This window comes from Vidua chalybeata, chromosome 3 (genome assembly GCF_026979565.1).
Source record: "Vidua chalybeata isolate OUT-0048 chromosome 3, bVidCha1 merged haplotype, whole genome shotgun sequence".
NCBI lineage: Eukaryota > Metazoa > Chordata > Aves > Passeriformes > Viduidae > Vidua > Vidua chalybeata.
The window spans coordinates 90,331,328-90,345,568 of record NC_071532.1 but is presented as its reverse complement, the minus strand read 5'-3'; the positions used below and the strand labels follow the sequence as shown (position 1 = coordinate 90,345,568).

The window sequence follows — 14,241 nt, the reverse complement described above, 5'->3', positions numbered from 1 at the left end:
ACATTTTCATATTTTAAAGAGAAAACTAGCAATTATTTTAAATGTTAAGATTGCATTTATTATGGGTTCATACAACTGTTTGGGGAATGAGCCATTTGGGAGCATCTGTGTAACCCTTCACATTTGCCAGGCTTTTCCTTTCAACAAGATTACTCACTTTGTTATTACTGGAATAGAAAACTCTTTTATTTATCAAAGTATTATTCATCTGCACATTGCCAGGTATAGCAAATCTGTTGACAGCACTGGATTTATCATTTACTGTTAAAGGCAAATGGAAGGATTCCCCACTTCTCTAAGCCAGCAAAACAAATGTCATTCTTGAAACTCACTGCACAATATCCTGTGCTGATTAAAAAAAAAAAAAATTTGACTGTCCAAAATGATCCAATATCTGAAAAGCCTAAGGCAGTTGAAATGAGCTTATAATTTTGAATTTTTTTCTTTAATGCAAATACTGGGCTTCCATGCCTTGTGTCTTCATCATTTGTAGTATTTAACCATGGGGAGTATCAAGTTTTCCTCCATTAAGTGCAGCATGTTATTAGCTCATGGAATTTCTGTTCCAGTGTGGTCTTTCATCACTGAAATATAGTTATCTGGAAATGTATTCTTTCAGTCTGTGAAAATGCAGATATGTTTACTCCCATATGATTAAACATTGCTATTTACTTCATTAACACTTCATTCCTTAAGCTACTCTGCTGAAATTAATAACATACTGGTCTCATGCACTGGTCTGCTTAAAACAAAAACTCAGCAAACAATTTGCCTTATGTGGGCTGGGAGAGTTCAGTAAACCTAGAGGAGACCTTATATGAAATATGGGTAAATGGTTGCAATATGAGGGAATAAATGCCAAAATGCAGCTGATCTTCCTTCTTCTTGTTGCTGTATGAGAATGAACTATGAGATACCAATATGGGCAAGTTGCAGCTGTTAAAAGCTAGCCTACATTTAGTTGAGGTCATTATTTTTGTGCAATTAATAATTCCATTTGAAAGAAGCATCCCATACCTATATCACTACCCCATTACGTCTGCCAGAAGTGACTCCATGCTCTCTGGTGCCTGTGTCTAGGAGTCAGTGATCCAGGCAACTGGAAAGGGATCTGCAGAGTGTGTGAGTGAGTGATGACAGTACCGTGCACATCACACACACTTCAGGCTCTGGGCTCATTCCAGCCTGCTCCTCTGAACCAAGCCCATCTTCTGAGTGTATTCCATCCAAATGGAGTACAGTCTGTGTCCCAATGGCTGCTCCACAGTGAAAACTTAAAGTACACTCCATGGGAATGACTAACAGATTAGTTTCAAAATTGCATTAAACTAAACCAGTAAAAATGTAAGTATCATTTTGCCAAAGGTCCTGTGAGGATAGATCCATCAAAAATAGATCTTTGTCATCTGTGAGGAAAAACAGGTCCATCTATATATTACATACCTTTTAAAATAATGGCTGGTTGTCTAAATCAAATTATTTGGAAGCTAAGATTTTCTTGGTTTGTATGCTTTTGTCAACAGTTGAATTAAGGGAAGAAACTCTCTGTTCTTATTTTCTTGTTTTTGAGACATATGGACTTGCATGCATCTACAAACTGTGTTAGGTAGAGTCCTACCAATAATGCCAGATATAAAATGGTAGATTCAACATTTCTCACTTAGATCTCCTGCACAGAAGATCCACAAATGCTCACATGGGCTTTTTTTCATAGACATAATGAGGCCACCACACCAGGAGATGTGGGAACCATTGGCATAAAACGTACAACTATTGCATCCATATACTTTATTTGTTATCTAGGCTTTTGCTAAGCTATCAGGCTGTAAAGTCTGATTAATCATGACCTAAAGTTAGTAGAACTGGAGATGCACTCTGTCAGTTAATTACTAAACTGTCTTCATCTCACCTCATGAGTTTTCTTACTTCCACCCTTGCAAATTTCCTCCCTCCCAACATCCCTCAGAATGAGGAAGCAAGCGGCTCTGTGGTGCTTAGCTGCCACCAGGGCTAAGCTACAACAGATTGGAATTAAACTTGAGAGATAGAAGAAATGGTCAGAAGTAAGTATGATGGAGTTCAGTAAAGACAAGTGCAAAGGCAGAGAAATAATCACCTGCAGAGTGACAATGCACAAAGAGCAACTCAATATTTTAGAGGTTCTGAACCAATATATGTAACCTCTGTCATACTCTGATAAAAGAAGCAGGCATTCAAGGATGTGTTAACAGGAATGCTAAGCATAAGACACATGAATTTTTTGCAGTGTGCAGAGAGCAATGGTGAGGCCTGAGCTGGAATACCATGTCTAGTTTTGGGCATTGCTCTTCAGGAAAGATGTGGGATCCATTGGCAAAAATGCAGGGTAGAGTAACAAAACTATCAGAGGTCTACAAAATATGACCCCAGCGCAAAGACTGAAAGAACTGTGTTTGTTTAGTCTAGAGACGACTGAGTGGAGACATGATAACTGCCTTCAAATATTTAAAGGTTGTTGCAAAGAGGAAAAGAAGAAATTGTTCTCCATGTGCTTGGCACTAGGACAAGAAATAATGGGCTGAAAACGCATCAGAGGCAATTTAGGTTATATCATTAAGGAAAGCTTTCTAACTGTGAGAAGATAAGCATTGGACTAGGTTGTGTATGGAGGTGGAAGATTTCTATCTTTAAATTTTACAGGGATTCTTGGGGACTTGTCACATGTAGTACATGTAACCCTCATGGTATGCCAGTGGTGCAGGGCTCAGAGGTGCATGTGCCACACTCATACACCACTTTGGCATGGGGCATGGCACAGGGCTGCTTTATTGATATTCTGGCGAGGAAAACCCTTCCCAATTATAATTTGCAGAATTTTGATATACATTTGTGATTGCAATTTGCATTTGCATTCTTACCACTGCCTGGTAGTCACTTGAGTTCCCTTGAAATAAGATGAAATGGAAGGACAAGTTTTCAGGTATTTCAGAAGAAAGGTTTAAATTTCTAGTCCGGAAAAATAATTTCTTAGTTAGCTAATTTGTAATTAAAGGACTTTTTGATTTCAAAAATACTTGTTTGTGTTGAAGCCAAATGCAGATATATTTATTTCAGAATATTTTTGAAGTTCTAAGCAAGTAGTTATAGTAAAGTGACCCTATCTTGCAATGTTATCAGAGTGTATTTAAATTATACATATAGGAAATACAGCTCCTTGATTTGCAAGTCATAGTTATTCTCAAAAGGGAAAAGACAATGCATTACCCTGATTTTTTTTTTTTATTAATCTATAGTTGATTACATTGAATTATGTAGTTTTTAAAAATAGTTCTACCTCTGGAAAACAAGGAAATTAAACTAAAAATATGTTATTTTTTCTTTTCCTGAAAAAATTTGCTATGCCGGAAAAAAATGGTTCAGACATCTTCCAGTATAATTTTGAATATCCGCCAAACAGTAGATTTATTTGCCAAACATTTTCATACAATATTCCCATTGGGACTCAGTCTTTCAGAGAATAAATTGGTGAAATTAACTTTTCTTATCAGTCTGTGGGATTTGAGAGAAGCACGGTTGTCTGCCAAAACGCAGTAGAAAGAAACAATATCAGCTAAATTGTCTGGATTCAAGTGTTCTTGCTTCGCCCTCGCCTTGGCCAGGAAACTCTTATGTGAAGGAGTATCAGAGGAGGGAAAGAAACTGTTTTGAAAAACTTTTCAGATAATACAGTCTTAACTGTATACTATTTCTCCTTTTGCTTTTCTTTTTATTTTCCAAGACCAGACACTGAAAGTTTCTTTTTTCTGGACCAAATTTTCTACTCTGTGTCTGGCTCCTGGCTCAGAGCACGAGGACTGTGCTATGGCCTCTTTGCCTGTACACAATCTCCGTGTGTGTGCATGTGCTGGGGGGCAGATGTAGCCTTACAAAGCATTCAAAATGTTCCCACTTCTGGCTGTCTGAAGTCTTGACAGACAGGGAGCTTCTGTTTCAGCCAAAGGATATCAATAACCAATGAAATAGCATTGTTTCAATAAATAGTCAGAGATAAAGATGCAATATTTGTAATTAATTTATATTGAATGAATGTTGTAAGTTGATTTTTGCTCTGAGAATTAAAAACATCACTAGCAATAACAAATGCATGCCATGCCCAAGAGTGGAATGAGGAGGTTTGGGTGCTGTTGAGATAATAGGATGGCAGTACATCCAGAACCAGTTGGGATCCTGCATCAGTGTGGTGTTCCATTAACTGAGACAACATTCTTAAAAGCTGAGGATCTATTTTTTTGTGAAACTGCTTGCCAAAGGAAGTTGTTTCTAGATCTTAACATGCTCTTTTCATGCCAGACAGCACTAATTTCTTTTTCTAGTGCAGCATTTCAATGTAATTTTTAAAGCTTTTAGTGAATACTATTTCAATTTTAGTATTACTAACATGTTAAAAAAACTCAACGAAGTGCTAAAATAATAAAAACCCCAACAAACTAAAATTATGAGCTTTTAATTTAAGTTGAAAATTATGGCACATGTTTTCCTACAAAAATAGAGTTGCTACTTGATTAGTTGCTTCTATCCTATTAAACCTGATATTTAGAAAGATGAAAAAGAAAGCATTTCTTCTTTGTCTTGCAGCAGCACTGCATTGTTAGCACAAATCACTCCTTGATCCCTGTAGAGTCCTGCAGATTCTGCAAATTCCTCACTGCAGGGTAGCTGTACTTTCAGAAGTCTGCACACTGCAATATTCTCCTTTTCATCAGAAGCAGGCTGATGGTTCACTTGTGTGGATGTAAGCTCTTGATCTCTATGTACATGGGGCTCCACATATGTGTTTTTCTTTTAAATTTTTCCTAAATGACAGTCCAGAAATGCATATCACCATGCAAGTGTAATGATTCCTAACAGGGATATAATTGTGATTTTGTTCCTCACATGGGCTTCATAAAGAATTATAGCAAATGAAAATGTAAACATTATTTAGACAGTATATTGATCCATACTGAAATAATGTGAATATTAAAGTCTTAGATCTCAATATTTCCCCAACAACACCACTAAACTATATTAAATTAATATGCTATTTTATATGTCTTTTATTGTTAAATTTGTACATTATCAAAGCATAAAGCCTGTGGGGTTTGGTGTTCATCAGTTTTGTAGGGGTTTTGTCATTTAATATTTGCGGAGTAGTGAACTAATCCTTAACATTTCAACAGTCAGCTCTCTTTTTACTGAAAATGAGCAATAAATCAATTTTTGATCATCAATTTCAAATGAAATAATAATCAGTCTTTAGATACATATAAACCATAAAATATACAATCTTCTCTCTTAAAACTTGTGTCTGCAATTTTCTTTTCTGCTGTTTGTATTTAATAGAATATATTCATTATTTTTGCAAGTAACAGTAACCATGATATTACGGCTTTCCATGTTTTCATAAATACTATATTAAATGTTCAAATATTAATTATAAAATAAATCATAAAGGGTTTTTTAGATTTATTTATCTGTAGTCAATAATTGAAATTAAGAATGAAGATTAATAATGTATACATTGATTGTGCAGTGCATGCGCAAATTTTCAGATGTGCAGTCATTAAAGTTCCCTACATTATGTGTAGCCATTTTGAAGCCAGTGCTTCACATTATCAATTCTAGGCTACAAATACAATTTTTATTAATTGTAATAAATCATAAGCATACTCTTAATTTAATTTTTGTGAAATATTATTATTCTAGTAGTAATTTAGGCTGCACATTTCTTCATGTGCTATTTTCTGAAAATTGGACACTGAAAATTGAGTGCTGTATATAGGAAATTAGTCGTTTCAGTGCTTAAAAATTTCAGTGTACATCCAAAATATTTATTTCCTTATATATTGCATGAATTCAGGTATTATTCAGAGATAATACTTTTGTAGCACTTGATAGCTGTCTCCTCTGGAGTTTATGGAGTTTTGTGTTTGTTCTGGCACCTTGCCCAGCAGGAGGTATTCTCATACAGTCCTAGACAAAACTACCAAGCTTAGGAGTTTTTTATACTATATGCTCTTTTGACTTGGGGGGATTGAAAATGAGTTACAGGAAGGACAATAGTTGGTGAAGTTTTGTTCCGATTTTTTTACTTTTTAACAAGGAAAGGCTTTATTTATTTGTTATACATTCTCCTTAAGTTTTACTTGTGTCAGCAGTAATTTTTTTTCCATTTAAAACTTAGGTTCAAACAAACAACTACATCAATGGTACATTTATGAGAAATGTATGCATATAAAAGGTGTCTTCCTGCCATTCATCCAGCTAGTGAAAGGATGTTCATGGTTAGAGTCTTACCAAAAAGATTAAATAGATGGGTTAATAACACTTTGTTTTAGTGTTCATGTGCTAAAGAATACCATTGGAAATGAAAATCTGTCTAATAGGCACTAACACAACTATAACCATAACTACTGACTTATAGATCCACAATTTGTGGAAATAGTTGCTTTTGGGATCTGATATTTTCCCAGGCTTGGCTCTGCTAAGGAATTATTTATTTATTTGTAAAAGTTTGCATGAAATGGGTATGGTTTCAAAGGACTGGGAGCACCCCTGGAGTGTCACAAAGGCTTTGATGTTGCAAAGGCAGCTGAGTCAATTCAGGGGTAAGAGCTTGATTGTGCCCTCTCATGCCCTTACCAAAGCCTGTGTGGTCAGCTGGCTGCCCTTCAGCAGCTGGCCAGCAGTGTAACTTTCAGGCCAGTGGGCCAGAAAGCAAAGTTAACCTTCCAGACTCCTCTCTGAGCTCTGAATGTAAACGCTGTGATTTTTTGCCTCTCTGTGGCCTGTGAGTGGATCCAGTGTGCTTGGGCAAATCCAGGCACAGCTGATTGGGAAGGGGGTAGTGGCACTCCAGACAAAGGAAGTGCAGGGATGACAGTCCAAGTTGAACCCTTCCTTTGATGCTACCACCGCCATGTGCTGTGTTGTTACCTTGTCCTCCTCTCAAATGCACTGCTAATGAACCCAGATGGAATTGTAAACGCAGTTTAAGAAAACCCGCACTGTAGCACAGCAGCATTTCCCTTCTCTGGGTGCTCCTACTATGTACTGAATGCATAAATAAAGTGTGCTGATTGTGGACATGAGCTGAGGTGAGTGCTGTTAGGTCCTTAAAATTTGGGTTTCCTGATTTTATGATTGGCTATGTACACGTTTACTTTAATATTAATTTCATCCAACAGCTGTTTCTGTAAGAAGATGTATCATACAAATGAGTTTTCATTACCATGGCAGCAAATAAATCCTTTCAGGGGATTTTTTTTTTAGGAAGCAAAAATACAATTAGCCCTTTTAAATAATATTCCCTAAAATATGCAGAAAATAGCAGATTGCAGCAATTTATATTTGGTGTCTTCTATCTAACACAAGTCCTACTGCCTTCTTAAGAGAAAAACTTATCAATTCAAATAATTTTTATCTTTAAAATCTTAAACTTTCAGGTTGACAAAACCAGTGTGACTTTTGTCTTTTTTAGTTAAATCTAATCTATTGTAGATAAACTATCACTATACCCTCTTTGGAATTGTCTTTTTTCTATCAGTTGCATGTAATTTGTGCCAATAATTCTAAAGAGCACAGTGTCAGATGAACTAAGATGACATTGCATTTGTCATGAGGCTGTTATGAGGTTGATACAAAGAGATTGTTATTTTTCACTATAGTGCATACTTTAATTTGTTGAAAGTGCTTACAACAAGCACTTTCATAGTTTCACAATAGCACAGTTTTTAAATTAAGATTAATGATTGCAATCCTAGTAATATCAAAATCACACTACTCTGTACATCACAGATTGCAAAGTGGCTTATGTTCCTGAACTAGTCTCCTTTTAAGATGGTGATCATGGCCTCTAAGCCTCACAAGACCCATCACAAATAGTACTCTTAGAAAATTCCAAATCTGATACCATGTATTAAAACAGTACAATTATTAATTTTCTGGTTTTGTTGACACCAAGATGCCCAGCAGACAGGCACTCCTAGAAGAGTGTTCTGCTCAGATGGAGGTAAGCAATACTCCACTGAGTCCAAATCCAGATCTACACATGCAAGGCATCGGGTGCAGGAAGGGCCATCGGATATATTCAATAAGTTTGGGTCCTCCAAAGTCTGCAATATAACTCTGCAATGATACTGTGACCAACAAAATTACTTAGCATCTATGACACAGTATTAGGTGTGCTATGCCTTTCCTAAACCTAAGTTTACAAAGAAATAGAAATATAGAGTATTTCTTGGGTTGTGATTGAGTCTTTTTCATCTGCTTCATCCATAGCACTCACTGTCTTTATACCTTAGTGAATTCAGAAAGCAAAGAATCAACCTAATTTTATTCTTAGGAGAGCAACCAAGGAATAAAAAATCTGAGAAAGCTGAATTATTTATTGATGGAGGAGATCTCAAAATTCAGGTTGACATGGATTGTCATGTCCCAGAATAGCAGAGGCCAGTGACACAGTCCACTGAGCTGAAGCCTCATGTTACCATGGATTTCAGGCTTTGCATGATCTTCTTCCCGCTCATTGATCAGAAGTGCTAAGACACTTTGGACTTTTATCTGTGAACATGCCATGGAACCATTTGGCTTTATAAACCCCTGCAAATCAGGTGGACATTCTTACTTTGGCTGCACATCTGCCAAGCACATACATTAGCACATTAGATTCTTAAGTGCCTATAGTTTCATAGCATGTTTATGTGTGGAGTGGAAGGAATCCACTCAACAGCTAATTTTTTCCACTGTTCCAGTTACACCTTCTCACATGCTACAGTTTTATTCAGTTGTCACCTTCTCACATGCTATATTCAGATGTCTCATAAACCAGATATATGCAAAATGACCTTTCCTCCATGCTCATGTTGTCATCTGTATGAAAAATTCCAAGCATCACATAATATGAAACATTTATTTTTGTTCTCATCTTGCAATTAACTCCAGTCTCCTTATAAATTTTCCAAACTTTGACAAGCAATACAAAATAGAGCTATAACCTACATTGCTCTGGCAGGTCAATGGCAGCCTCACAATAAGAAATACAACTTTTTTTTTTAATTTTGGTATGAAAACTTTATTTTGCATACCATGGTGTTTGCACTTGCTCTATGCACTGCTTTTATGCATATTACAGCTAAAGGAGATGGCTTTAATTGCTACAACACTGTTCTGCAAGGTATATACTGAGAAGAAAATTTGCCTTATATAGATCCAGAAGGTTTTTGCTATAATGATCAAATGTTACAAGCTGCACAGAGAACTTCTTTTGGTTTTATGGACACAAAAGGGTTTACAGTAAATGTTTCACCCTGAATACTGGTACATTTGTGTTACTTCATACATCTGAGTGAAAATACAGTTTGTTTCTGTGAAGCACAGGAGGGGAAAAGAGGTCCTAAAGTTTAAACTCTGAGGTAGCTGTGTTTGTAAACTCCCCAGTACAAACCGACAAGCATTATATATTATAAAGTGTATCACAGTTTCTATTTGTGCTGCAATATTATAATTATTTATAATATCCTTTCAGATTTCTGTGTAATGGCCAGTGTTATAAATGTAAGAATGTAAGACTATGGTGAAAAATAACATTGTCAAGTGCTTTAAGAAGCTTTATAGGTAAAACATCTGACCTATAATGAAATCAGGTTTGGGAATTGTATTGATCAAGTAGAGCAAATTCTTCATAAATTTTACCCAAGAATTTCTGATAACACCTGAAAAAGTAAAGTTCATACTAATATATATTTTTTTCTGAATTATGAAAAACAAAGATTAGTTTTACTTTGAGTGGAAATGTAACACATTGGTTAATTAATTTTCTTGTTTCCTCAAATACAGATCTGCAGGCTTCAGCGTCATCTATCAACAGGAAAATACCAGCAGAATCTCTTTTCAAACCAGCCTGTCATGTTTGTATCTCCGACCAGTCAGCCCCCCTGCAAACAGCTAACTGAACTTATACAGCTGGCAGGAGGGAAAATATGTAAAGCCTTACGTCAGGCAAAAATCTGTATAGGAAAAAAACCAGGAAAGAAGTACCAGGAAATAATATCTTTATCAGAAAAATGGGTATTAGGTGAGACACCAAATTTCAACTTATATAAAATATTGCAGAATATGTATTTTAAAAGTTATCAAAAGTATTTTACTAAACTGAGGTTATGAAGGGAAGAAAATTGAACCAACTGCTACAGCTAGATTTTCAGGAAAGTTGTCTCTATGGTGAGATCTTTCTCTTACAGCTAAGAGGGCTTTATGATGGTCCGGGTACTCACCATTTTAATTTTTCCTAGAACAAATATCATCCAAATATTTTCAAATTTATTTTTGTATGATAGTTTCATTTAGAGCAAATTAAATTATGGGAAAATGCCTATATGAGAATTACTTTCTAAAACAGCATGTATTTCAACTTTAGACATAGTTTTAACTGGTATAAATTGGCACAGTAATATTGAAATATGGTGACTGGCACCCTTTGATAAATTTTCCTGAATACTGTATTGTACATCTGAAAGACAATTTTTGCAGTCTCCATTTCACTTGCAAAAAGTTTCTTTTTAACACCTGCTGTTACGTTTTTCTTTTTAACACCTGCTGAGTTCTTAGTCTGTAATTTTTCCAACTCATTTGCAGCCCACTCTATTTTCAGCATGAGTATTTTACGAAAAGGGACCTTATTTAGAAAAAATAAGCTTTAATTTATGTCATATGCTCTGTCAAGCTTCTCCAGAAAGTGTGTCACTCATATCCTAGCATTAAATGTACTACAGGAGGTAATGTTATATGACAGTAGCCAATCAAGTCCTAATCTCTTGACCTCGTATACTGTCAGATCATAATGACTTAAAACGTGAATGAAAATACCATTAAAGAAGAAAGGAAAAGTGAGCCATGAAGGAAAAATACTCCTCTAAATGCACATTTTATGTCATACTTACTTAAAGTATAAGATAAAATTGTGAAGATTAGCGAGAGAGGCGTAAGAAGGTAGCATTGTTTATTGTACCTTTTCCAGCTACCAGGAAGACTTAAAGAGCAAGTGTGCAAAAAAAAAAAAATTGAGTAGGTGATGAAACCAGAGGTTTGTGCAGGACTAAAAATAAGAGTAAACTGAACACAAAAGTTTCTAACAGTAGTGCCAGATGGACAAATGCAATGATCCAAAGCGATGTGTGATTTATGTGTCCCACTCTTCTACTGGTATCATGGAGGTCTGCCTTATCCCAGGTCTCATGAGCTCCCTGCAGCTGCACAGGCCACCTTCAGCCCATCAGTGGACTGAAGGAATTGCATATCCAGCTGCTAACAAAAAAGACTCTAATTTTTTTGTGCCATTTACAGATTTCTCAGTTCATTTTTGCAGTCTGATTTCTAATCACTATGTCCTGCTCACAAGGCATGGTCACACTGCAGTTAATGGATTTTAAACAATTTTGATGAATCATACAATCTCAGAAAAAAGTATTTCTATATGATGCTTTAAAGGAATTATATAGAGTTTTTAAGCTCTCCTCCTTCTCAGCAACTGTGTGCATAATAGTATGAACAGTGTCACCTGTAATTTGCTGTCTTAATCAAATAAATTAGATCTGAAGGTATTTCTAATCTTTCACACTCAGCTGTTGCAATCCAGTTGGTTTGTGGCTATCTGCTTTCTGCTATTAATACCAGCTGCCAATTAATTCACTCAAGGTTGACCAGAACAAAAAGCACATAGCTCAATAATGCAGCACCCTTTTAAAACTTAAGTAAATGCTAAGTGCTTGCACTATTATCATTTGACTGTTTGCATTTATTTTCTCTCTTTGGGTTCTCAACTCCACCAAACTGCTTTATACTAGAAACTGCTCTGAAGTACATTGCTGCTTTATCATCTGTTTCTTTTGCATTTTATTTTAAATAATCCTGAGGTTTTTTTATTTATTTTAGATTCAATCACTCAGCATACAATATGTCCTATGGAAAACTACATTTTTCAGATGTGAGCTAACTCAAGAATTTCCATATGGTTGTGAGGAAACACGCCTAACTTGGATTCAACAAAAAAATAAGCTGTGAAGAAAATTTTGGAGAAAATGCAAGTTACAGACTTATAAGTACAGAGGAAGAATTCCTATATTTTTAATATTTGTGCAAGTGTTCATCTTGTGAAATTTTTAGATTTTGAAATAAAATATTTCCCTAGTAAAAGTCATCTTCCTTTTATTTATTTGTTGAAGACCTTTGGAACTAAAAGCTGAAGGAATCACTATTCACTGGGAGGGAGTGGAACTTTCCAGTCTTCAGGCAAGGTTGGTCATGTTGCAGTGCAGTAAAAGATGTGCACTCAGCGTGGGTGAGTGTGCCTGAGCTGGGTCTGGTGCAGTCAGCAGGAGCTGTGATCCCAGGGCAGATGCAGGAATCCTGTTGGCTCTTCTAGTCCAAGTGCCTCTGCACACACCTGTAGGGCCATGTTGCCACATCTTCACCACCACTGCTAAATACATTTCTTTGGCAAAAGAATAAGGCTGCCCATGGTGCTCAACTCACACCAGCTGGTGTAAACTTGCACTTCTAAACTGAGTTTTCAAAAGTAAGTGAAACTCAGTAATTATGCTTAGATGTGTAGTTAAGATATTGTTTTATTTCAATGCCTTTAATTGAATCTCAAAATGTATCTACCTTACACCTAGGCTGAAACAACAGTTACTGACTGAGTTAAATGCATTAAGACAGCACATCATTCAAATGCTAAAATCTGTTGAAAAGGGATCATACTATGAAATCCTTTAGGTATTCTTGCAAAATGTATGCAAAGTGCCAGACATCAAAATGATGCATAATGACAGAGAGTAATGTTATCAAATAACTTAAAGGCAGCTCATAACTCACACCTTCCAAACTCAGTGTTCCCCTCAGAGTGCCCTCAGTGTAAGAAAATGCAAACTCTGTACAAAAAAATATTATTTTGAGTTAATATTATGAAAAATCAAAGTATAATGGTTGATTTTTATGTTATTTTTACATTGCCATTCTATTGCATTGTTCTAATTCTTGCGCTTTTGAAGAGATTTGAATATAAAAGTTCTGTAAAGAAGGATTATACAATCTTTTCCTTCGAAACAAGTTCAGCAGTATCTGTGGGTGACAGGCTGTTTCAGGTACAAATTGCATTTGTATAGTTGCTTTGTAAAATGTTAAATATACTTACAATGGAAAAGCTCCACATTATGATTCCTCTATGGAAAATTAAACTGATTTTATTTTCTGAAATGCTAAGCACCTGTAACTCAAAAGGTTAAGACCTCATTTTCAAGTGTTACATAGCTGGATTTGATATGTAAACTATAAAATCTAATTTGCTGAGGACTTTTCCTTGCTTAGTTTTCTGATATTCAAATTTTTAACAGTGGAAAGAAAAAAGTAGGAGAAGTATGTTTGATATAAAAACTGCTATGTTTGATACAAAATTTGATAATCATGTCTGTCTACAAATTGTACAGTTTATCATCAAAACTATTTACCTGTTCAGTGCAGAGCACTGGTAACATGTTATCACTCTTCAGCCTTGACCTTATGAGCCCCCTTATTAAGAAGGTAGTTGCCAAGTATTATATAGTAAAATAAAAATACTTATATACGTTGTGGCATGTGAACATATGGTTGCCAGTAAATAGCAGAATCATTTGTTTGAATTATACTGCTTAACTTTAAGCAGTATAACAACCTCCTGGTTTTATTTTTTAGTCATTTCCTAAGTGTACTACCCATAAAAATCTGTCACTATTAATTTATAGAATATAGCACTCCAAATCAGCTTTCTCATAAATCTTCTTAAGATTAGCCTCAGCTATTTAGGTTGTAAATTCTTGGATCATCTTGTTGGTCTTTATTAGCCACACATGTAACAGACTTGACAGTGAAAAGTCTAATATCCTTTTTTCCTAAACTAAAAGGTTTCCAACAAAACAATCTGCCAGTTCAGATAATTCCACCTTAAATTCCATAGTTGATAGAAATCCCTATCTATTGGCTCTTCTTGCAGAATTTGTAGTAGACAGGCAGATATAGCCAGCAGGAAATTGAATTCCAAATTCTGGTCTCACATTCTGGGCAATAGGACTGCTGTCCACCCTGACTGATTGCTTTCTAAGAGTACACCCAGCACCAAGAAACATCAGTGACTCATGAGTAGTTTTGAGTTCTGAGACCTTTGCAACGTGCAGTGGTCAGTGAACATTC

General features: G+C 35.7%; 1 protein-coding gene across 1 annotated transcript in view; it reads left to right on the top strand.

Annotated features, from left to right (window-relative positions):
* MCPH1 (microcephalin 1) overlaps window positions 1-12,537 on the top strand; it is a 124,999-nt gene extending 112,462 nt beyond the window's left edge. The window contains exons 13-14 of the mRNA XM_053937901.1: window positions 9,856-10,093; window positions 11,950-12,537. Coding sequence (XP_053793876.1) covers window positions 9,856-10,093; window positions 11,950-12,005 — 294 coding nt within the window. The 3' untranslated portion in view covers window positions 12,006-12,537. The remainder of the gene's footprint in view (window positions 1-9,855; window positions 10,094-11,949) is intronic.
* Window positions 12,538-14,241: the final 1,704 nt, after the last annotated feature.